This window comes from Protomyctophum bolini (genome assembly GCF_963924005.1).
Source record: "Protomyctophum bolini genome assembly, chromosome: 6".
Taxonomy (NCBI): domain Eukaryota; kingdom Metazoa; phylum Chordata; class Actinopteri; order Myctophiformes; family Myctophidae; genus Protomyctophum; species Protomyctophum bolini.
Window position 1 is genome coordinate 47,251,871 of NC_137867.1, and position 23,727 is coordinate 47,275,597.

General features: G+C 44.6%; 1 protein-coding gene across 1 annotated transcript; it reads left to right on the top strand.

Moving 5' to 3' along the window:
* The first annotated feature begins 4,348 nt into the window (after positions 1-4,348).
* On the top strand, positions 4,349-23,522 carry arrdc3b (arrestin domain containing 3b). The gene is made up of 8 exons (XM_080766986.1): positions 4,349-5,093; positions 10,822-10,903; positions 11,443-11,590; positions 11,756-11,858; positions 14,566-14,822; positions 17,269-17,422; positions 21,556-21,722; positions 22,366-23,522. Exons 1-8 carry the CDS (start codon positions 4,757-4,759, stop codon positions 22,432-22,434), a joined length of 1,317 nt encoding a protein of 438 aa, XP_080623112.1. The 5' UTR covers positions 4,349-4,756; the 3' UTR covers positions 22,435-23,522.
* Positions 23,523-23,727: the final 205 nt, after the last annotated feature.

A 23,727-nucleotide genomic window follows, 5' to 3' on the forward strand; every position in this document is an offset into this window, starting at 1 on the left:
CCTGTTTAGACTGCAGTCACGTCAAGTCAAATATACTTTTAGCTATTTTTCAATAGCTCTAAACTAAAGTATATCCCGCCCAGAATCGGTTAAGTATACCTATAACCACCGTTAACCACTTCCTATACCTGGCCCTGTTGTCCGTGTTTTTGGGCATGTCGTTATTATGTGAAAAAAAAATCTTCAAACATTTCCAAAGAAGTTGCAGCTTTAAGCAGCTTGTAGATCAGCTATTTTCACTGGTCGTCATATTATGATGAAGTATATGTATATATATATAGGGCTTAAAGTCATACAGTGTAACATTTTCCAATTAAACAAATGTCATTTTTGTTACTCTTGTATTGTTGTTTTTCCTCAATAACCATTACACATAAATGTGATTTTTTTTATTCATGGCAGTGATCCATGCTTTGCAGGCGCTGGGACCAGAGTACGTGGTGTGTATATTCACAGAGATACTGAGATGTGACAGTTTACAGCGGTCGAAAGTACTTGCGCGCTCTGCTTGCGCACTAGTTGGCCATTTATGGCCTACTAGTGTGCAACAAGCAAGTATGCACTCGGCAGAGTGCAGTTCTAGTTATAATTATCATCGTAATATAATAATAATAATACTTACGCAAACCGTAACCAGCTTCCCTGATTGGCCAACAACACCCTGTGACGTATGTTTCGGACGTCACCAAATGCAGCAAGGTAAATATATGAATCCAACTGCTTTCTCTCCCTGCGAATATTCACCAGCGGTGTTTCATACTATAGAGCATGTCTTCCGCAGCGGAAGAAGAGGACCTGGGCAAGGACCTGGGCAGCGACGACCCCATCAACGCCATCGACGACGCGCTCCTGACGACCACCATACAGGCCCAGAAGCCCGCGGCCGGTAAACACATAGCCATACCGTTCCACGAGGTCCAGAAGCTGTGCCTGGAGTACAGGTTCATCCCGAGGATCGAGGGCCTGCAGACCTTCACGTCCCTGGCCAAGCTCCAGCTCAACAGCAACAGCATCAAGAGGATCGAGGGACTGGAGCGTCTCACCAACCTGAGGTGCCTCGACCTGTCCTTCAATGACATCGAGCGCGTGGAGGGCTTCGACACGCTGGTGAAGCTGGAGGACCTCAGCCTGTACCACAACAAGATCTCCGTCCTGGAGAACATGGACACGCTCAACAGGCTCCAGATCGTCTCCATCGGGATGAACCTGATCGACGACTTGGAGAGCGTGGAGTACCTCCGGAGGTTCAAGGACCTGCACTGCCTCAACCTGGCCGGGAACGTCATCTGCGACATACCCGACTACAAGAACGTCATCGCCTCCCGGCTGCCCACGCTGTCCTACCTGGACTACCGGCTGGTGGACAGGGTGTCGGACGAGGCCGTGAAGGCCATCAGCGAGTACGACCTGATCGTCTCCATGCTCCGCGACAAGGAGATCCTGTACGAGAAGAGCCTGGTGGACCCCGAGCAGCTCCACCGCGACGCCTTCGTGGAGTCCCTGAACGACCACCACCTCTACGACAGCATCATCGAGGACGACGAGGAGGCGCAGAAGTGGACCGAGGCGCCCGGCATGGCCGCCCTGCTGCAGGCCTTCAAGTACGTCGTTCACGACCTGTGCACGCAGATCTTCGACACGGGCCTGCACGAGTGGGAGCAGCGCGAGGCCGAGATCCAGGCCTTCTACGTGTGCCTGAAGGCCACGGTGGCCGCCAACCAGCAGGTGGCGGGCCAGGTGGTCACGGAGTTCGAGCTGCGGCGGAAGCAGCGCATGCTGGAGATCTGCGCGCTGCCCGACGCCGGCGGCCAGGCGGAGCAGCGGCTGGCGTACGACGAGGAGATCAAGCTCTTCTTCGACAGCCTGATGATGCTGGAGATGCAGCTGGTGGACGAGCTGGCCGGCCTCATCAAGGAGCTGGGCCGGCGGATCGGCGAGATGGTCGACGGCTTCACCGAGAGCGCCCGGGGCGTCTTCGAGCAGATCCGCGGCGAGGAGAAGAAGACGGACGACGAGCTCATGAAGAACGTGGTGGCGACGGTGCAGAAGGTGCAGGCCAACGAGATGAAGGACCTGCCCATCGACGTCCGCATGCTCTTCAAGAAGAAGGAGACGGTGGTCGACGCCATGGTGGCCTGGCACCAGAACCGCGTGATGAAGATCAGCCGGCGCGAGGAGGCGCTGACCATGCGCATCCACCAGTGGCTGGTGGAGTTCCTGGAGGGCATCCGGGACGAGGAGGTGAAGAGGACGGGACACCGGCTGGCCGAGGTGAACACCTACATCACCTACGTGAAGGGTGAGCTGGCGCTGGTCCGGCCCTACAGCCCTGGCGTCCAGAGTCCAGAAGGGTGAGCTGGCGCTGATCCGGCCCTACAGCCCCGTCCAGAGTCCAGAAGGGTGAGCTGGCGCTGATCCGGCCCTACAGCCCCGTCCAGAGTCCAGAAGGGTGAGCTGGCGCTGATCCGGCCCTACAGCCCCGTCCAGAGTCCAGAAGGGTGAGCTGGCGCTGATCCGGCCCTACAGCCCCGTCCAGAGCACAGAGCCAGCGCAGAGTATACGCTACGGTACGGTATGAGCCCTGGGGCCATTCCTGGGGCTCTGGATGTTCCGGGGAGCCCCGCGGGGACCCCCACATGAAGACTCACCTCATCAGAGACTCACCCTTAGCCCCGTCTGAAGACTCACCTCATCAGAGACTCACCCTTAGCCCTGTAGCACAAAGATAGCATGTTATTGAGACAGATGTATATGATTTAATGTTTGTTTTAGAGTACTAATGAATACTAATAATGAATGACATAAATCGTTTGCCAGCCAAGTCTATGGACTTTAATGCTTGTTTAGGGCACTAAATGATGACATAAGAAACAGTGGCAGCCAAGTCTATGGACTAATGATGTCTGTTTTAGAGTATGTTTGTTTTAAAGGAGTGAGGCACCCCTCACTTCACACAAGTGTGACTTTTACAAGTATGGCAAGAATGGTGGTCCCTTATTGGCTGTTGATTGTGACGTAACTGCGGTATGTTTCGAGGTCTACAGGATTTAGAACAGCAGCTGTAATAGACACTAGTTAGTAGCAGTACTTGCGCGCTCTGCTTGCGCACAAGTAGGCCCATGTATGGCCTACTTGTGTGCAAGGCGCAAGTTGGCACCTCGACAGAGTGCATTTATAGTTTAATATTATATCTACCGGTATACCTTTATCTATGATCCTACTGTATCCTACTGTAATAATAGATACATTTCAAGGATCTCCAGTTTGATATGAATTAGGCCACAGACCCCCCCCCCCCCCCCCCCTTGATATTATAGTATTTTTATTTATGTATGCATTTCTGGGACCCCCCCAAACTACACACTGAAATCCTCAGTGTTAATTCAACTCTTTGAGTGTACGGTTGGAACAAGTAAAGGGTCTGAGAAACGGTATTCTTTGTATATATGAACGATTTTCGTTTTTTTGTTCTTGTATGTTAACCCATTTTGGGGTGTTAGCATTATGTTATGCCTTAGCTATATTGAAAAATAGCAGATCTACAAGCTCATAGCGCGCCACCGAGTGGCGCGCTACAAGCTTGTAGGTCTGCTATTTTTGAAAAAATCGAAGAACGACTGACAGAAACATAGCTTTTTCAGAAAACTGTCAGGATGTAGAAGACATTTTTAGAATCTGATCTCGGGTCAGAATGGGGTTTTAATACAAGGTGCTGTAAGTGATTTTGTTTTTGTTTAAATGAGTGTGTAAATTAGCTCTATATTAGCTTTCCTCTCCTCTCCTCTCCTCTCCTCAACTAACCTCTACTCACCAGGCTTTCCTCTCCTCTCCTCAAATAACCTCTACTCGCATCACCAGGCTTTCCTCTCCGCTCTTCTCCTCCCCAACTGCCCTGAGTTCTCTACTCTCCTCCCCTCTCCTCTCCTCTCGGCCCTCCCCTCCTCTCCTCCCCTCTCCCTGCCTGATTGCACTGACTCAACTCACCTGTGTGTTGTTTGTCAGCTGAGCCTCATGGTCTTTCTAAAGTTCTAAACACTCCACGAGCTCCAGCGTAGTATGGATGGACCTTTATATTAGAAGATATTCGTTGTCATGATGTTGCTTGTGTTGTGGTGGTTTTCCTTCGTTTCTTATCTTGTTCTAACATCTGACTGAGTGACTGGCTAGTGGCTACACTACAGCCTACACAGCTAGTTGCTGCCTGGCCGTACGGGTCCGTTTGGACGGCCCCCGGCTGGCCCCCGGGCCCCACGTTGAGAAACACGGCTATAACCCCTCCCGTCTGTGCGCACATGCTCAGTCGAGGCTGTTTTTGCGCACAGACACCACCAGAGCAGACTTGACCTGACTCCCTTTAGTTCAAGGAGAGACAGAGAGCGATAGAGAAGCACGGTTCTCTCTCATAGTGACAGATCAGCATCAACAGGAGCATTCTCTAACCCAGGCGGTCAACTGGTGTGTCTGACTGTCAGTCACTGACAAACCCAACTTTTTAGATGAAAATCCAACGCCCAAAGCCCCTGACCCAGCTGTGTGTTGGGCACTGCACAGAGGGACGGGAGCGTCCGAAACGCCGTGAGAACAGCTCTTAATACAAACTTTCTTCTCCTTTCTCGGAGGGCGCCAGCCAGCCCAGCCCAAGCCCAGGGCGGACGGGACGGTTACGGGACGGACGGACAGTTGTTGGGTTTTCTGTTCTTCTTTGAGGAAGGGGGGGTTAGAGGGTAAATTAAAATACCAACTAAAAAGAGAAATAATGGTGCTAGCCAAGGTTAAGACGCTGGCCGTGCACTTTGACGCCCGCCCGGAGGAGTTGGACTCGCCGGACCGCGGCGAGATCATCACGCCCGGCGGCAACCACCACCACATGCCGGCGTGCTTCTCCGGCGGCGACACGGTGTCCGGGCGGGTCGTGGTGGAGGTGGCCGGCGGGGAGGTGCGGGCCAGGCGGCTGGACATCACCGCCCGCGGCGTGGCCAAGGTCCGCTGGACCGAGTCCCGCAACGCCGGGGCCAACACCGCCTATACGCAAAATTACACCGAGGAGGTGGACTACCTAAGCCATTACGACACCCTCATTGGAGAGGAGAGAGGTAAGGAATAATGATGATGGTGATGGTGGTGGCTCATTACAGGGATGATAAATATATGGATGGTCTAGTCACTCTAGTGTTTGTATTCATTAATGTGTTATTTTAATATAACTCTCTGAGTATATACACATGTTACATTTGTATACACAATGTAACCAAATGTTTGGTTACATTGCCAAATGTAACCAAATGTTTGCTTAACATTTGGAAAATGTGACCAAACATTTGGATACATTTGTATAATACTCTCAGAGTTATAACTGTGAAGTGATGCAAGATTGCAACTATCTTCTTATATATCGGGCTAATATTGGCCCTACATAATGTATGGATTGGATACTTTAGCCTGTACTTGATACATTAGTATTAATGTTAAGCTAAGCTGGTTTATAGTATACTGAATTCGATTGTTTATTAATAAGTGTGTTTTTTAATTTGGAGTCAGTCCCTTTTTTTTAGATGTTATTGCAAAAGAAATATGAATAATGTTGGGATATGTTGTTTTGAAGTGGTGACCTAGTTCTCCTGGTTGCTATAGTGGTCCTGATGATGCACGAACAGCTGATAGTAAAGATGCACTAGATCTATAAACCTACAGTCTGTCACCTTTTAAAATGAGACGTAAAAACAACGCAATGCTATTCACGCCACAGATCAATCATTGTTCTATCGGTTATACATACCTGTAACATCAATTCATAAACTATAACCTATTTAGTTTAAAGTCGGGCACACATCGAGACCAAATGAAACCCTTCCTATCCCTTGCTTTTCAAGTTGATTTGCAAAGATATTATGGACTACAAATAAAGCCTCGTACAGCATCGCATTCGCTGGGGACATTTTTTTCCCCCCATGTCACTTAAGAGACATTTTTTCCTCGCTTATATTTATAGTATAATAATAAAATGATAGAACTATCTGAGGCTATCCTATCTATGATTCTTCAGGCAACTCCCTTTGTTGGAAAGCGGTTTAAACCTGTTCACAAACTGGCAGGAACTGAGAGGGGAGGGGAGGGGTTAGAACACGGAGAAGACAAGCATCTCTCTCTCTCTCTCTCTCTCTCTCTCTCTCTCTCTCTCTCTCTCTCTCTCTCTCTCTCTCTCTCCTCTCACACGCGCATATTAAGCTAGAACGTGATACGCCGACAGTAGCCTCAGGTGACTTTAAATTACAGTAATAAGTCATGAAAATGACACTCTTATGTGTGCAGCGTAGCATACAGACAGAGAGTGGCTGCTAGCTACCTAGCTGTCATCTTTTATTAGTTGCAGAGTGTGTGTGTGTGTGTGTGTGTGTGTGTGTGTTCCCTCCTAGGATGTCATATACGTGTCTAATGTCAGTGACATCATTTTATGATATGAGGAAGTTCAAGTACACTGACTTCACTGTATCGGATAGATTAACTATAGCCTATATAGTCTAGTCTAGTCTAGTCTAGTGCGACTGTACAGTGCATGACAGTAAAACAGTGACTCTTCAACCTTTTTCCAATTTCAAGGACGCCCCAATTTGTTAAACGTTAACTTATTAAGGGACCTAACCCATTAATACAGGGAAAGCATCTGTGTCATTTTAGATTTTAACTAAATATATATATATATACACGCACACACACACACACACACACACACACACTGGGAACCTAATAGCCTTGTGTTGTCGGAGCCTATGATGAGAAGATTATCAGTTTAGCCTCTCTGCCGCGCTGATTAAAATGGATGGTGTGCCCCGTCAACCAATAACAGTTTGTGAAAACAACTATTGCTAATCTTCTATTCCGGTTCAGACCAGACCATAAATAACCTTATAACACACATTTTTCTGTGCGTTCTGATTGGTCACGTGGCTGTTTTTTAGCCACTTAAAACCCCCCATTTTTAGTGGAGCGGAGTTCCCCGCATGGCTCCTCTGCACTTAGACCGGCTTACTGTATTCCGACCTTTATGTGAGCTCGGCTCTAGTTCTGCCAAATATTTGCCCTCATAATAAGCGTGCCTACTGTATAGCCAGGTCGACTTGGGTCATCTATTCTTCACACAGCAATGTTCAATTAGTCACATTTTTTGGTATACACGTCACAAGACATGAGCAGAAAGTGAAACGCAACTTGAAGGACCACTTCACCACTTTTTAACCTATCTTCATATAATCGGTCCTCACTAATAATCATGATAAAATGGCACGATTTTTTTCCTACTCAGTCTGTGTCTCATAGGAGGGCTGTGGGCAGTTTAGAAACCGTCTTCCAGTGACATCATCATTAGGCAGATTCTTTTTTTAAACAAGATTTTTTTACAAAAATGTTTAGATTTACATTTTCGCATTATTGCAACTTTTCAGGACTAGAAAGCCTGCGGTTTTTATTAGCGTGTATTCCCCATCGATGATGTCACTGGAAGACGGTTTCTGAACTGCCCCACAGACCTAATGAGACACAGACAGAGTAGAAAAGAATTGCGCAATTTTTTTTCATGACTATTAGTGAGGACCTATTATATGAAGATAGGTTGAAAAGTGGTGAAGTGGTCCTTTTAATTTCAACTCTATAAGACATAACATTGAGGTCCAAGAATGGTGGGTTTAGTTAGTGAGTTCACGAACATAAAGACGAGGCTCCTTTTTTTTTTAATTTAAATTTAAAATAACGTACGTTTTCCTGCAATGAGAGACGACAGGAAGACTGCAGTCACTGCACAGAAGATGACAACCAGTAGCGCAGCAGCATTTTACTGATGAGTAGGGATGTCCCCAAATCTACGATCACGTCTTTTTCTTTTTGTTTTGCTTTCGACCCTGATTCCGATCACTTAACCCATTCTGACCTGGCACCCATTTTGGTGTTAGCATCATGTTATGCTTTAGCTATTGAAAAATAGCAGATCTACAAGCTCATATCGCGCCACCGAGTGGCGCGATACGAGCTTGTAGGTCTGCTATTTTTGAAAAATCGAAGAACGACTGACATTTTTAGAATCTGATCTCAGGTCAGAATGGGTTCATCAGACCAGTGTGTGTCCAGTGGAAACCTCGTATGAATCTGATCTCAGGTCAGAATGGGTTAAAAATGATGTGATCGCCCCCACCACATTTTTTCCGATCGGGACAACCCTACTTATGAGTATGAATGAATAGCAACAAAAACCACCCATGGCGTGCCGCCGTACATTCTACAGCTTTCAGCTATATTCCTGTTTTTGGGGGATTTAATTGACTGTATTAAAGAAAATACAAATGACACTTTGCTAGAGAGGGTTTGGGTTGTGTGGTTTAGCATGCTATCATGATGAAACATTTACAGAAAAGCCGGAAAATTCACTCGCTCTCTCTCAGAATTGCTCTCTCAGAATTTTAAGGTTTTCAGAAACCTCATAGGTTAGGTTTTTATTTATAGAAGGCGTTTTGTTTAGAATTGGCGTTAGGTCTAAATGGGTAAAAATTGGTTCTAAATCATGGCTGTGAAAGAAAAACAATAACGTCTCCTTTGAGCTCCCTGGTATATCTTTCTCAAATGAGGGGTCCGAGGGCTAATGATGTGCATGTGGGGGTCCTGGAGATAATAATAATAATAATAATTAGATTAATTTATATAGCAAAACAGCTACAAACAGTTACAAAGTGCATTCTCAAAAATGTTTGAGAACCATGATGTAACTCCAGATATTGGTGCGATTTCTGATCAGACAAACCCCCCCCCCCCCCTCCTCCCCGCTCCATTCAGATCTAAAATCAACAGGAGCTAAACCTGTTTTACCGTGGCGTTGTACAGTATGCCTCTACAGTACGTCAATGAGAAGCTTTCGTGATCCATTTTTTCTCCTATCAATTTCACAAAACTATTGAAGAAATCTCACCAATATTCTTAAAACATTCCTCTTCCTGCTTGTAGTTTTGTATATTTATTTGTATTGTATTGTTGATGGTGATTTGTGTCTATATTGATTTCCAATGAATGTACATTTTCTCATGCTGGGTATTATTATTATTATTACATTTTAATAAATAACTTGTGAATATTAAGACTGAATCTTGTCTGTCCTTTTTTTTTTAAATCTCAACTCTTTCTTTCTGTGTGTTCTTAAATTAATGTCACAAATGCATTCTCTCTGCTTCAATGTTAAAGGGTTAAGAAGCTTGAAGGGTGGTGTGTGTGTGACTGTGTGTGTGTGTATACTTAGCTGAGCGTATACACTGTACTGTGTCGACGCGCACCTTGGGGGAAAACACCCGATCTACAAGCCGCTCCACTAAGCTGACGTGGCTCTCAGATGGCCTTGTAGATCGACTATAGTTTCCGACTCTAAGAGCGCGCGCGACACCGGCCGGCGGCTGGAGTCTAAACCTGGAGGGCATTCCTCTGTCTGCCCTCCTCTTCATACCCATCATGCCACAAGAACCACATGGTCTCACACAGAATGGGGGCGGGGACATGTCAGAAATTCATAACCAATGGGCAAGCCTCAGCAGTCGTGGTTGTGTGTGTGTGTGTGTGTGTGTCACACACTTCCTCCTCCTATGAGAGGGATGGGGGTTGGCCGTGTGTGTGACTGTGTGTGTGTGTGTGTGTGTGGCTGACGGAGGCTGCACGGTCTGGTTTATACCGGTCTGTTCTTGCTTCTCTGTCTGTGCTGCATGCGATTTGACAGCACATGCACGCACGCACGCACACGCACATCCCCGTGCGCTGCACATACAGACACACACATTCAATAGATAGCCCTGGTGCCAAAGATAACGTGCAGACATACGCGTGTGGATGTGTTGCACGCACGCACACACACACACACAGGAAATAGAAGTTTGATGGGGTTGAGCGGTGCTTAGAATTTGAAATGTAAACACAGTAAAACAGTGAGAATGAGGAAGTGAAAAAAAACAAGGTCATCTTTTCTCTCTCAGGGTGTGTCGCTTCTGTTCTCATGCTGTGAAGTCAAAGACTCCATAGTGCATGTACAGTATATATATATATATATATATATATATAATATATACAGCATTTACAGTAGGCTATACATTTTGTCTATCTATTTGGGATCACAGGTTTGAGGTTTCATGGTTTTTGAACAAGGTTTTTTTTGTTGTACGGTTGTGTTGATGGGATCAAATAAAGGTCTATCTACTGATGTGGGGGGGGGGGGGGGGGGATATGTCCCCAAATTATCTTCTAGTATGATTGTCACTCAGTCACTGTCATATTATGGAGCAAATAAAATGGTTTCCTTATATTAAAAAGAAAAGAAAAAAAAGATTATTGTGTTGGTGTACATTTGTACTGTATGTGACTATGTGTGGCTCTCAAGCTGTGCCATTTTAAATGTATCACATGTGAGGTTCACTGACCACTTCATGTACTTCATCCAATATTTCCAATTATTAAAATTGCTGATCTACTGTACATCAAGCTACACGAAGCTTGCAGATTGGACACTATTTCTGAATATTTGTTCAAAATATGTGATGACGTGCAAAAAAACAGGGGTCGCAGGTTTAACTGTATAGAGTGGAGGAACAAATGACGTTCAAATGTGTTCCTTCAGAGCAGGTGTGAACTTGTACACGTGTGTGTGTGTGTGTGTGTGTGTGTGTGTGTGTGTGTGTGTGTGGATTCCATTGTGCACCATTCATGGAATGGTGTACTTGTGCAGATTGGTGTACTTGTGCAGATTGCCAAATACACCGTCCCATCCGCGGGACGGTGTATTTGGAATGTTCTTGTGTCTTTCAGATGAAGACAGCCCAGAGGAAGGACTGACGGTCCTCCACACAGGCGTACACGAATTTGCTTTCAGCTTCAACCTGCCACAGATGTAAGTATAATTAATAATAATATATTATATTATATTGCACGAATGTGTCGCATTCTGAGCTCTCTCTAGTCTAGATTGTCTATTTTCGCCCCACATTCACCTATATTTACGACAATGTCATGTCACTCATAGGCTCGTAGATCAAACGGCACGCATAAAAGCTTTTTTTTCCTGCAGGTGGCATACGTTAGTCCGACATACCAATAGTGGCCGGTTAAGACGCATACGTGGCTGGTTAAGACTCGCACGTGGCTTCCACGTGCGGTTAGAGTAGGCCCCTGGCGACCTCATTTGACTGACTGACCCTCTGTCCGTTCCGCTAGGCCCCTGACCACCTCATTGACTGTCTGTCTGTCCCTCTGCCCGTTCCGCTAGGCCCCTGGCCACCTCATTGACTGTCTGTCTGTCCCTCTGCACGTTCCGCTAGGCCCCTGGCCCCCTCATTGACTGACTGTCTGTCCCTCTGCCCGCTCCGCTAGGCCCCTGGCCCCCTCATTGACTGACTGACTGACTGTCTGTCCCTCTGTCCTCTCCGCTAGGCCCCTGGCCACCTCGTTCGAGGGGAAGCACGGCAGCGTGCGGTACTGGGTTCGAGTGGAGCTGCACCGTCCGTGGCTGCCCACCGTCAAAGTGAAGAAGGAGTTTGTGGTGTTTGAGCACATCGACATTAACACGCCACTCCTGCTGGTGAGGAAGAACCACACGATCCATAACTAATCATAACTAATCAACAAGTAGGCTGAGAGATTGGGGAGGATAATATGTATTTTGTAGATTTGCTTAATGTGAAATGTTGCCCTCTGCATTTAGCCTATTAGAAGCGTCTCTCTGTGTGTTGTTGTCGTCTCTCAGGCGTCCCAGGCCGGGTCCAAGGAGAAGAACCTGTGCTGCTGGTTCTGTGCATCTGGACCCATTTCTGTCAGTGCCAAGATAGAGAGGAAAGGATACACTCCAGGTAACGCACACAGAACTTCACATGCTAAACACCAACCCACATCTGAACACCAAGCCACCAACAACATTTAGACCTGAGGCCGATTCTTAAAAAGTCTTCTAAAACAGTTTTCTGAGAAACCCTATGTTTCTATGTCAGTGGTGCTCAACCTCTTTCATGTCAAGGACTCCCCCCAGAAGCAAAGATTTGAGTTAAAAACGTTCGCTCTGAAAGAATATATATTCAAAGATTTGCACTTTGCATTTTCACAATTTTTTCTAAAATAGCAGATCTACAAGTTCGTAGCGCGGCACTCTGTGCCACGCTATGAGCTTGTAGATCTGCTATTTTTCAATAGCTAAAGTATAACATGATGCTTAAAACACCAAAAGGGTTAAATGGGTTAAACTTCACCACTTTTCAACTTACGTACCTTCGTATAATTGGTCCTCACTAATGTTCATGATTTAAAATGCCACCATTTTCTACTCGGTCTGCGTCTGTCTGTCTGTCTGTCTGTCTGTCTGTCTGTCTGTCTGTCTGTCTGTCTGTCTGTCTGTCTGTCTGTCTGTCTGTCTGTCTGTCTGTCTGTCTGTCTGTCTGTCTGTCTGTCTGTCTGTCTGTCTGTCTGTCTGTCTGTCTGTCTGTCTGTCTGTCTGTCTGTCTGTCTGTCTGTCTGTCTGTCTGTCTGTCTGTCTGTCTGTCTGTCTGTCTGTCTGTCTGTCTGTCTGTCTGTCTGTCTGTCTGTCTGTCTGAAATTCTTCATTAGGAACAATCCCTTGAGATGAACCATCTCGTTTTCAAGGGGCTCCACAATTCACAAAGTACACTTCATACATAAAGACACTTTGTTACAAACAATTCAACCAGATAAACAAGAAACAACAACAACAAAACAAAAACTGCAACAAGACAACATTTCACATAACATAGACATAACACATGGATCATTGCATCATGGATCTGCTACAGTGATAATTAGTGAAAACATGAACAGGTATAGTCTCCAGATGAGAGGACAGTTCACAGTTTTAAACAAATGAAAAGATGTTATTGAACGAATATGGACAGGTAGATTGTTCCAGTCACAAGGAGCTTTGAACATAAATTATTTTTTGCCAACTGATGTCTCATGGGGGAGGGGGGGGGGGGGCTGTGGGCAGTTCAGATTGAACTTGAATTTCCTGATGTGGGCGGGGCCGTGCGGGGGTGTGTGAGAGATGGGCACGAATGGGACAATGTCAGGGTGTCGCACCCTCACCGCGAAACCACCCAAGAGACTAGTCCTGGACCGGAAGTAGGCATAAATGCATTAATGATCTTAAATCCCTTTATTTTAGATTGTTTTGTTTGTAATAGTACAACATAAACATTACAGAGACTTTAGTTGTTACTGTACAATACTTTAAAACAGTTGTCATGTTGCACACATGCTTAAAATAGCTCTTATTTGCGCCGCCCTCGTTGAAAACAATGTATTTCCAACTCCAGCTGGTCTCAGTCTAGGCTGCATGAACAGCCCTCGGTTTCTGCCCCCTCAATGTCCTAACTCTTCTATTAGATATCTCTGGGTAGTGGATACTGTGCATGGTTGCCGAGTAGCCGCAGCAGCGCTGAAGTGTTTGTTGCTCAAGCCACACTGCGTAAAAGCAATCGGGGAATCATATCAATCTTTATTTATAGAGCACATAGTCACTGTCACGGCATACTGTAGTACGCTATGACATCAGATGGAAAGACAATGGAAAGGGTAAAACAGCACAGGGAACTAGACTTTAGTTTCCGCTAATGGAGCAGGACTTATAGAGAGAGAGAGAGTTGAAATGGTGAAAGAAAAGAACAGTTGATTGATGCTTCACTGCGTCACTGAAGTGCTGGAGAAAGTTGAAAAGCAGCTGAAAACCACCTGTTTCCGCACCAAGGTACTGGCGCTCCTTGTGTGTGTGTGCTTTGCTTTCTCCAGGCAGTGTTGCCATGTCTGCTTATTATAAGCAATCTTTGACTTTTGTTTGTGTGTAATTTGTGGTTTTAGATATTTTAGATTTTAGCAGTGAGCCCAGTGTCTTTGATGTCATGGACACCGGGCTCAATTACTTCCTGGATTACAATTCCCATAATGCTTTGGTGCACTGCTCCTCCTTGTGGATAGGGGGAGGGCTGTCTTACTGAGACAACATGTAGTTGTCTCAAAGTATTACTTTACTCACGGCACGCTTTTAAGTCAAGACTATAATTTGAAGCTATAACTAGGCTAAGTTTGAGCGTCACAGTCCCGCCCACTGCGAGGGCACAGGAAGAGAATTTCCCATTCATATTTTCCATAGACGTTTCAAAACTTATTTATTTAAAGACCTTTTAAGCCTCGGACAAAGCCAACAGCCGCCGAGTTGACAAATCATGACAATAAACACATTTGTGTGGGCCGAACAAATAATTAGAAGAAAAACTCTTTAAGTGTTTTACCCTGACCTTTATTTCTACTTTCTACTAATTATCTTTATTATTTTTATCCCAAAACAAGTGTTTATTTTCATAATTTGTCAACTTGGAAATTCTCTCCTGGTGCCCTAGTCGTTCTGGGAAGGGGACGGGACTGCGACGCTCCATAAGCTAGTTTCATAAAGCAGTATATTAGCCTTTTCACAAAGTAATACTGCCTTTTCCCCCCCATTTCCAACCCCCCTCCTCCTCCTCCTCCTCCTCCTCCTCCTCCTCCCTGCACCCACAGGCGAGTCCATCCAGATCTTCGCCGAGGTGGAGAACTGTTCGTCTCGCGTGGTGGTGCCCAAGGCGGCGCTGTACCAGACCCAGACCTTCTTCGCCAAGGGCAAGGCCCGGCAGATCCAGCAGCTGGTGTCCAAGCTGCGTGGAGACACACTACCTCAGGGAAAGAGCCAGAGCTGGGAGGGCAAGCTGCTGAAGATCCCCCCCGTGTCCCCCTCCATCCTGGACTGTCCCATCATCAGGGTGGAATACGACCTGGTGGTGAGCAGGGTTGTTTTTGGCAGCAAATTTCTATTTTAGTTTTAGTCATAGTCTCTTGAATAGTTTTCACTTAGTTTTAGTCACATTTTAGTCACCTGGAATGTTCTAGTGTTTAGTCTAGTTTTAGTCGACTAAATGTCATCAGATTTTAGTCGACTAAATCTACAGTTGATTTAGTCGACTAAAATGTGTTTTGACAGGCCTTGATGTCGTTGTAATGACATATTTTACAAAATAGCAGATATACAATCTCACAACGCGTCATATCTGCTATTTTCAGCATGCAACCCAGCATAAAACTGGATCTCTTGTCCACTAGTCCCTTCCTAACATTTTAATCTAGTTTTTATTTGTTGACGAAATTGTCAGTATATTTAGTCTTAGTTTTAGTCATCATAGATTCGTTTTTATTTAGTTTTAGTCAGTGAAAAAAGGTAGTCAACGAACATTTTTCGTCTTAGTTTTAGTCGACGAAAACTGGTGGTGAGTCTGACTGACTGACTGACAACGCTCCCCTCTGTGTTCCAAAGAATAGAGCACCCAAGTCCTGACCAAGGTTATAATAGTTAACTAAAACTAACTAAAAAAAATAAAACTAGAATAAAAAAAAAACATTTAATTAACTGAAACTAATAAAAACTCAAAATAAATTAAAAAACGATAACTAAACTGAAACTGACTTGTGTGTGTCCTCTAAACTAACTGAAATGATAGACAAAATACCCGTAGTTTTAGTTTTTATCAATATGTATATGGCTTTCGGATATTTATAATATAATCCTTTTAAATTCATTCGATTCATTTCCTCATTTCTCCAACAAGTTTTACGGCAGTTTTCAGCACCGTACGGCAGCATGTAGCCACGCTAACCCACAAATAAACCAAAGTACGAAAAAAACTAAAACTAAACTAAGCATTTTCACCAAAATAAAAACTAGCAAACCCGCTCTAAAAACTAACTAAAACTAACTGAATTAGAAAGAAATATGTCAAAACTAACTAAAACTAAACTATAATGAAAAAACCAAAACTATTATAACCTTGGTCCTGACGTAACTCGCTCATCCCTTCGATTCCCCTGGTTCTAAAGTCCTGACGTAACTCGCTCATCCCTTCGATTCCCCTGGTTCTAAAGTCCTGACGTAACTCGCTCATCCCTTCGATTCCCCTGGTTCGCGGAAGTAATGTCTCTATGGAGAATAACATGGGGTGATCTTAAAATCGTTTCATATAAGTGTTGTGGTCCAAAAATAAACAAGCTGTCTCAACGTTATTGTCAGGGAGGTGTCTCTGTATCGTTTGCGACAGTCTGTCACTCATAATGATACAGTCTGCTTCTAGAGAATATGTAACTAATTCAGTAGCAGTAACATTAGCATTTTCTCTCAGTCAGTTGATTCTTCATATCCATATGAGTGAAGCGGCCGGGATGACATTTTTTTTCCAAACACAGTTCTTATATGAGGCGATCTAAAATCCTCCCTATATGGGGATTATAATGCAAATAAAAAGTACATGAACCTCTACCGATATTGACGTCAGACTTCGGTGCTCTATGGAAACCTGAGGAAATTATTCTACAAAATGTCTTTTGAAAAACCCTATGTTTCTGTATCGGTCGTTCTCAAACTATGTTTCATGTCAAGGACCCCCAGAATTATATCTAATTGGCCGCGACGCCTAATCTCAAAATATGTTGTTCCAAGCAGGGACCCCCCAGAAGCAAAGATTTGAGTTAAAAACGTTTGCTCTGAAAGTATATATATTCAAAGATTTGCACTACAATTTCATGATTTTTCACGCCACTGAGTGCCGTGCTATGAGCTTGTAGAACTGCTATTTTCCAATAGCCAAAGTGTAACATAGTGCTTAAAACACCAAAAGGGGACATAATTCTACAAATGTCTTCTAATCTAAATCACTTTTCTAAACAGTTTTCTGAAAAACATATGTTTCTATGTCAGTTCTCAAACGTTTTCATGTCAAGAACCCCCAAAAATATATGTAATTGGCCGCCGACCCCCATTTTTCAGGGACAGTTCCCAGAGAATGCAATGTGTCCTCCCATGAATCTCTGTCTTCAGTAGTCAGACAGCCCTGCTCAGTGCTTCACATCCAGACTAAACATGTCCTCTCTTCAGTAGTCAGACAGCCCTGCTCAGTGCTTCACATCCAGACTAAACCTGTCCTCTCTCCCATGTCTCTCCTAGGTCTATGTGGACGTCCCGGGGGGACTGAACCTGTCTCTGTCTGTCTCTAGGTCTATGTGGACGTCCCAGGGGGACTGAACCTGTCTCTGAACCTGTCTCTGTCTGTCTCTAGGTCTATGTGGACGTCCCTGGGGGACTGAACCTGTCTCTGAACCTGTCTCTGTCTGTCTCTAGGTCTATGTGGACGTCCCTGGGGGACTGAACCTGTCTCTGAACCTGTCTCTGTCTGTCTCTAGGTCTATGTGGACGTCCCAGGGGGTCTGAACCTGTGCGTGTCCTTACCGCTGGTCATCGGGACCATTCCGCTGCACGGCTGCTCCTCTCGAACCTCCAGCATTAGCAGCCACTGCAGCACCATGAGCTGGTTGGACCAGAACGATAGGCCGGAGGGTACGTTGTGCACGCACACACACACACACACACACACACACACACACACACACACACACACACACACACACACACACACGCACACACACACGCACAACCCATTCTGATCTGATCTGATCAGATTAAAAAAATGTCTTCTACATCCTGACAGTTTTCTGAAAAAGCTGTGTTTCCATGTCAGTCGTTATTTGATTTTTCAAAAAATAGCAGACCTACAAGCTCGTAGCGCGCCACTCGGTGGCGCGCTACGAGCTTGTAGATCTGCTGTTTTTCAATAGCTAAAGCATAACATAATGCTATAACACCAAAAGGGGTTCCCGTTCAGAATGGGTTATTTGTATTCACATTTTACAAGAAATGTCTTGAACACAAACAATAGTGGATGCGCACACTTTGAGAAAACTCTACAACAGGACGTGCTTCAGGATCCAGATCACGGGTACAGAAAGCATCGCCTTCTCCATATAATGGTCGACTGCTAATTATTATTGCAGACACTGAACAGAATTTTGCCGATGCCTGACCAGCTCTCGGCTTATTGGGGCATGCCTGCAATCTGCAGGCCCCTCACCACTGATTTATGGACATTACAGAGGCTTCCAAATATGAACACAAGTATAGTTTACATCTGTAGCCAAGCTGTATAATAGCATCCTTAAGACGCTGGTACTAAAGCACCTTGGTAAGGAATGCCTCTTCCAGACTGTGGTCAAATGTACATGCCATTCTCTACTGTCCTCATCAACAACAACAACAATATCTGGTGTATTAGCTGTGACATCTGAGAAAGCATCATTTTCATTACTGTGCATGAACATGGCGGTTGAAACACGTGAGTGCTCATTATACATTTTGGCAGATGATGAAACATATGAACTTATACTGTATGTCCTTAACTAATAGGTCAACAATTCTGTCGTGCCTAGCAATGTACATTCCCTTATAAATATACATAGCAGCCATTAAGAATTATGTGACAGTGTTTCTGTAACTGGAGTGTGGTCATGGTCACACACACACACACACACACACACACACACACACACACACACACACACACACACACACACACACACACACACACACACCTCCAGCATCAGCAGCAACATGAGCTGGCTGGACCAGTCCGATAGGCACGCACACACGCGCTCGCTCGCTTGCTCGTGCTCCCTCTGTGCACTCACATACACACACGTGCAGGCAAATGCACGCACGCACACAGACAGACACCCACTGATCTCTAATGTACGTTGTCCAGTGTTGTTTTCGTAGACTAAAACTAAGACGACATTTTTTCGTCGACTACCCTTTTTCCTTTTTTTTTTATAATATTTGTTTTATTCGGAAAGTGCATTATAATTGTACATGTAGCATTTCTACAAACGATATAAGAGCAGTTCCCAAGATTTTCTTCTTTTCTTTTTTTTCCCCGACCCCTCTTCCCTCCCTCATCCCCCCTCCATGTGGCAACATCTCCAATGTCTCTGTATAGTATAGTCCTTTTTCCTATATAAGGCATCGAGTCCACACTCAAACAGAGACAGGCACGGCAGTAACACTTCAGGTGGTGCATTTCAGGAGGACAAAGAAAAAAAGAAAGAGTGGGCGGAAAAAGACATAAGAAACAAAAAACAACAACAACTAAAGTATATACATTTATGCTGAGGGGGACAAAAACAATATAGCTTTGGTCTTCGACCACGAGAGGAGGAGAGGTGTCTTATACATTTTATATTTATACAATCATACAGCAGGCAATGAACCAGTGAGATTACACGAAGTCCGCTCTCAGGGGGGCAATATGCACAATCCAGTTGTTCCAAATTTGGTAGAAATTGTCTAATCTAGTTCTTAACATGTATGTTAATTTTTCCATTTTGAAGATGTCTAGGACTATTCCATGCCAATCGTCCATTGTGGGTGTGATTGGGGATAGCCATCTTCTTGTTATTGATTTTTTGCTGGCTGCCAAGAGAATCTGCAGTAGCTTTGTGTATCTCGACTGGTTAAGACATTCAATGTGGCCCAGGTACATGGTTGTGAAGTTGAAGGGTATTGGAGTATTAAATACTGAGCACAGTGATTTATGAATATTGTTCCAAAACACCCCCAATTTGGGGCACCCCCAGAAAATGTGAAAGTGGTTGGCTTTCTTTGCCCCACACTGCCTCCAACACAGCCTATCGTCCCCTTTGTATTTTTCCTGGTATGGGGTCTTAAAATATCTAATAATATTTTTCCAACAGTGCTCTCTCCAGTCCATAGAACAAGTTGAGGTAGACTGGAACTCCCAGATCCCTCCCCATACTTCCTCTGAGAGTTCAACTCCTGCGTCCCTCTCCCATCTCTCTTTGATGTACAACGTGCTTTCATTCTTAGCATCTGAAATGGCGCCATATAACTCAGAGATGGACTTACTTGGCTCCACTGTGAGAGCTGACTTTAATATGAAAAATAATTCTGATTCAACTGCAGAAAACTCTTTGAATTTGCATTCTTGATTGATATAGTGCCGCACCTGGAGGTATCTGTAAAAGTCAGCCTGTTCCAGACCATGTTTGACTTGTATTGATCTGAAACTATCAATTTCAGTTCTTTGCATAAATGACATGTAAGTTGTGATTCCTTTCTCTATCCATGACTTAAATCTAATGTCGCCTCTATTTGGGACAAAGTCTGTGTCGAAGGCACACCATCTGAAAAGTTTCAACATTTTTTTTAAACCACATGACCTCACAACCTTTTGCCACACATTTAACGTATGGTTTATCCATGGGTTATTGATCCTCTCTAATCGGTCCGCCAAACCCCTGTCACCTATTGCAGCCTGCAGAGGGAAGTCAGAAACTAAACCAAGCTCCAACTCCTTCCATCTCGCTTTATACCCCCTGTTACTCCAGTATAACAGAGGAGTTATCTGGGCTGCATAATAGTAATTTCTTAAACAGGGAAGAGCCATGCCCCCTTTGTCCTTTCTCAGTTGTAGGGTGCTATATTTAATTCTTGGTTTCTTCCCTTGCCAAATGAACCTAGAGATCCATTTGTCCCATTCTCTGAATTGTTTATCGTCCACTTCTACTGGGAGATTTCTAAAGATGTAAAGTAAGCGGGGAAGAATGTTCATCTTGACTGAACTTATTCTTGAGTTTAGGCTTAGGAAGGGGATTAGGTTCCATCTATGTAAATCAGATTTAATTTTCATCGATATGGGACCATAATTAGCTTGCCTTAACTTTGAAGGATCTTTCGTCACATTTATTCCCAAGTATTTGATTTCTTCGTTGTCCCATTTCAAATCATATTTTTCCCTCAGTCCCCTTGGGGCATTAAAGTTTAGAGCCATGACCTGTGTTTTAGAAGTGTTGAGCTTATAACCGGATAGTTCACCATAACCTGTTAGTAGTGACATCAGTTCGTTAAATGACCTCTCAGGGTCCCCCCCTAAGTACACGAGGACATCATCTGCGAACATGGCAGCCTTGTGTTCGATACCCCCCATACTTATGCCTTTGACGGCTTCACTCTGTCTTATTAATTGGCCTAGGGGTTCAATAAATAAGTCGAAGAGGAGAGGCGAGATTGCGCACCCCTGCCTCGAACCACGTTTCAAAACGAAAGCATCAGACAAATCTCCATTAATCTTGATACGAGCTGTAGGTTTGTCGTATAGGGTCTGAATAACTTTTATAAATGTTTCATCAAAACCAAATTTCGCCATTACTTTGTGACTACCCTTTTTCCACTGAGGAAAACTAAATGAAAACTAAGCTATGATGACTAAAACTAAGACTAAATATTCAGACAATTTCGTCAACAGATAAAAACTAGTATAAAATGTTAGGAAGGGACTATAGTGGACAAGAGATCCACTATAAGTCATTTTACACTTGGTTGCATGCTGAAAATAACAGATCTACAAGTATTATCACTATTTTCAGCATGTGTATAATCAGTCCTTATGACGGCATCAAGGCCCGCCAAAACACATTTTAGTCGACTAAAATCTTATGATATTTAGTAGACTGAAACTAGACTAACGCTAAGACATTCCAGGTGACTAAAATGCGACTGAAACTAAATGAAAACTATTCAAGAGACTATGACTAAAACTAAAATCTAAATGTACGTTGCAGCTCCTCCCAGTTACAGCGACCTGGCCGTGTCGGAGGAGCACAGACAGGACTGTCTGCGTGGCTGCGACGCAGACGCAGACACAGAGGCAGAGACCGACCACCAGGGGTCACTGCTGCTGGCGTACATCACACAGTTCACATACCTGCCACCGCCACTTTACTCCGAGGTAAATGGTTTTGCGATTCACTCGAAACGTCAGGAAAACATCCTGGCAGAAATCCTTGAGTTTCCACATCAAGTTGGTAACCAAATGGACCCTTATAGATCTGTAACTCTTGAGAGTGAAACCAGTTAAACCAAATGGACCCGTTTAATTGTACGTTCTCACGAGTTAAATTGTTGTTGAAACATCTTTTTTTTAACTTAATTTATAAGAAGTCTATACAGAATGTAAAATAATTGTTATTTTGATCAACGTTTGCCTGTTATCTCTCCTATTTGGTACCAACAATGAAACATATTCTTTAGTTTTGTTGTGAGAGGCTAAATGTATGTCTACTCTACTGTAATGTTTATTCTTATGTGGACCCCAGGAAGACTAGGTTGGTTTCTACGGCAACAGCTAATGGAGATCCTTAATAAAAATAAAAAATAAAGTCATGTCATCAAATGCTTAACCCATTTAGGCCTGACCTCAAAATATATTTTCACGATTTTTCAAAAATAGCAGACCTACAAGAGTCCTAGCATGCCACTCGGTGGCGCGCTCTGAGCTTTTAGCTCGTGTGTGTGCGTCTCCCTCAGGTCATTTAAACCGTCCCAGCGATATAAATATATATTCATGTGTGTGCGACGTGCGTCTCTCTCAGGTCGACCCTTACCCTGATGATGATGATGTTGACAGCTGTGGAAGACCATACCTGTGCCCCTCGCGCTGAACGAAGAACACAGCGACACAGCGCTGCTCACACACACACCGCAGCTGCAGACAGCAGACAACACATCGCAGCTGCAGACAGCAGACAGCAGACGGCAGACAGCAGACAACACACCGCAGACAGCAGACCACAGACCGCAGCATGGCTCAGGTCACTGCACCCAGCAGCTTAAAGCCAGCGGGGCCACACACACACACACACACACACGCACGCACACACATGCACACACACACGCACACACGCACACACACACACACACACACACACACACACACACACACATACACATACACATACACATACACTCACACACACACACACACACACACGGTGTCATGATCCGGTGTCCTCACAGTCAGAAATGACACTTAGGAGAGAGAGAAGTGTTCGCTGACCTTTTGTTTGTGGGGGAAATACAGATTCTTTTTTCAGGGTTCCATGCTGAATGCTTTCTAGACGTTTTTGGAAAATAGAAAATAAAATAAAAAAATACCGCAAATATATATATATGGATTCCAGGGTTTATGTGGGTTTAAGGTATTTGTTTTTAAATGGTGTTCGTATCAAACATAAAAATATGAAACATATCAGACAGACATCAGTCATTTCCCTCCCCCCAAAAAAAGGAAATGAATGTATTTAATTATTCAGTGTGACCGAGAAAGCAGGGATGAAACGTTATCTCCCCACGGACCATACAAATCTAATGAGCAGTACTTCATCCACCCCATCCCACCTAACCTCGCCTCACCAGGCTTTCCACCGCCTCGGAGGAAAGCCTGGTCTCTGTTTCAAAAGTCCGTATGATCCGAGCTGGGGCCGGATGATGTGGTTACGTCATGTTGTAGTATTGTTTTGTAGTCGCCAGACAGGATGAACAGGCGGCGACAACTTCCTTTTCCCTCTCAATAAAAGCTCTCGCTTACGAGAGCTTTTATTGCTTTTATTCAAACAGGAAGCAACAAACAGCTTCCTGTTTGTTGTAGGCAAACCATTGCCTACAACATGACGTAAGCATATAATCCAGCTTCAGCCCGGATCATATACCGAAATGAAATGGTGCCCAGGCTACACCCAGAGAATCCCACCCATCCATCCCACCCAGAGAAACCTTGCCTTTTACACCGAAACATTTCCAAAACCACATCACACCCCCCCCCTGGGGATTTTTGCTTCACCTGAGTGGCCTGCTTGGCCGAGCAGCCAATCGCCTCGCTGCCTGCCGTCCACCGTCTTGAGTTTCGCAGAACCACGAAGTACGGAAGAGTTTTATTATAATATCGCCCGTTTTTC

Coding starts and splice junctions, on each gene's coding strand:
- arrdc3b (XM_080766986.1), top strand. CDS start 4,757: ATGGTGCTAGCCAAGGTTAAGACGCTGGCCGTGCACTTTGACGCCCGC. Junction 10,904..11,442: donor AGCTTCAACCTGCCACAGAT/GTAAGTATAATT, acceptor CCTCTCCGCTAG/GCCCCTGGCCACCTCGTTCG. Junction 17,423..21,555: donor CCAGAACGATAGGCCGGAGG/GTACGTTGTGCA, acceptor TGTACGTTGCAG/CTCCTCCCAGTTACAGCGAC.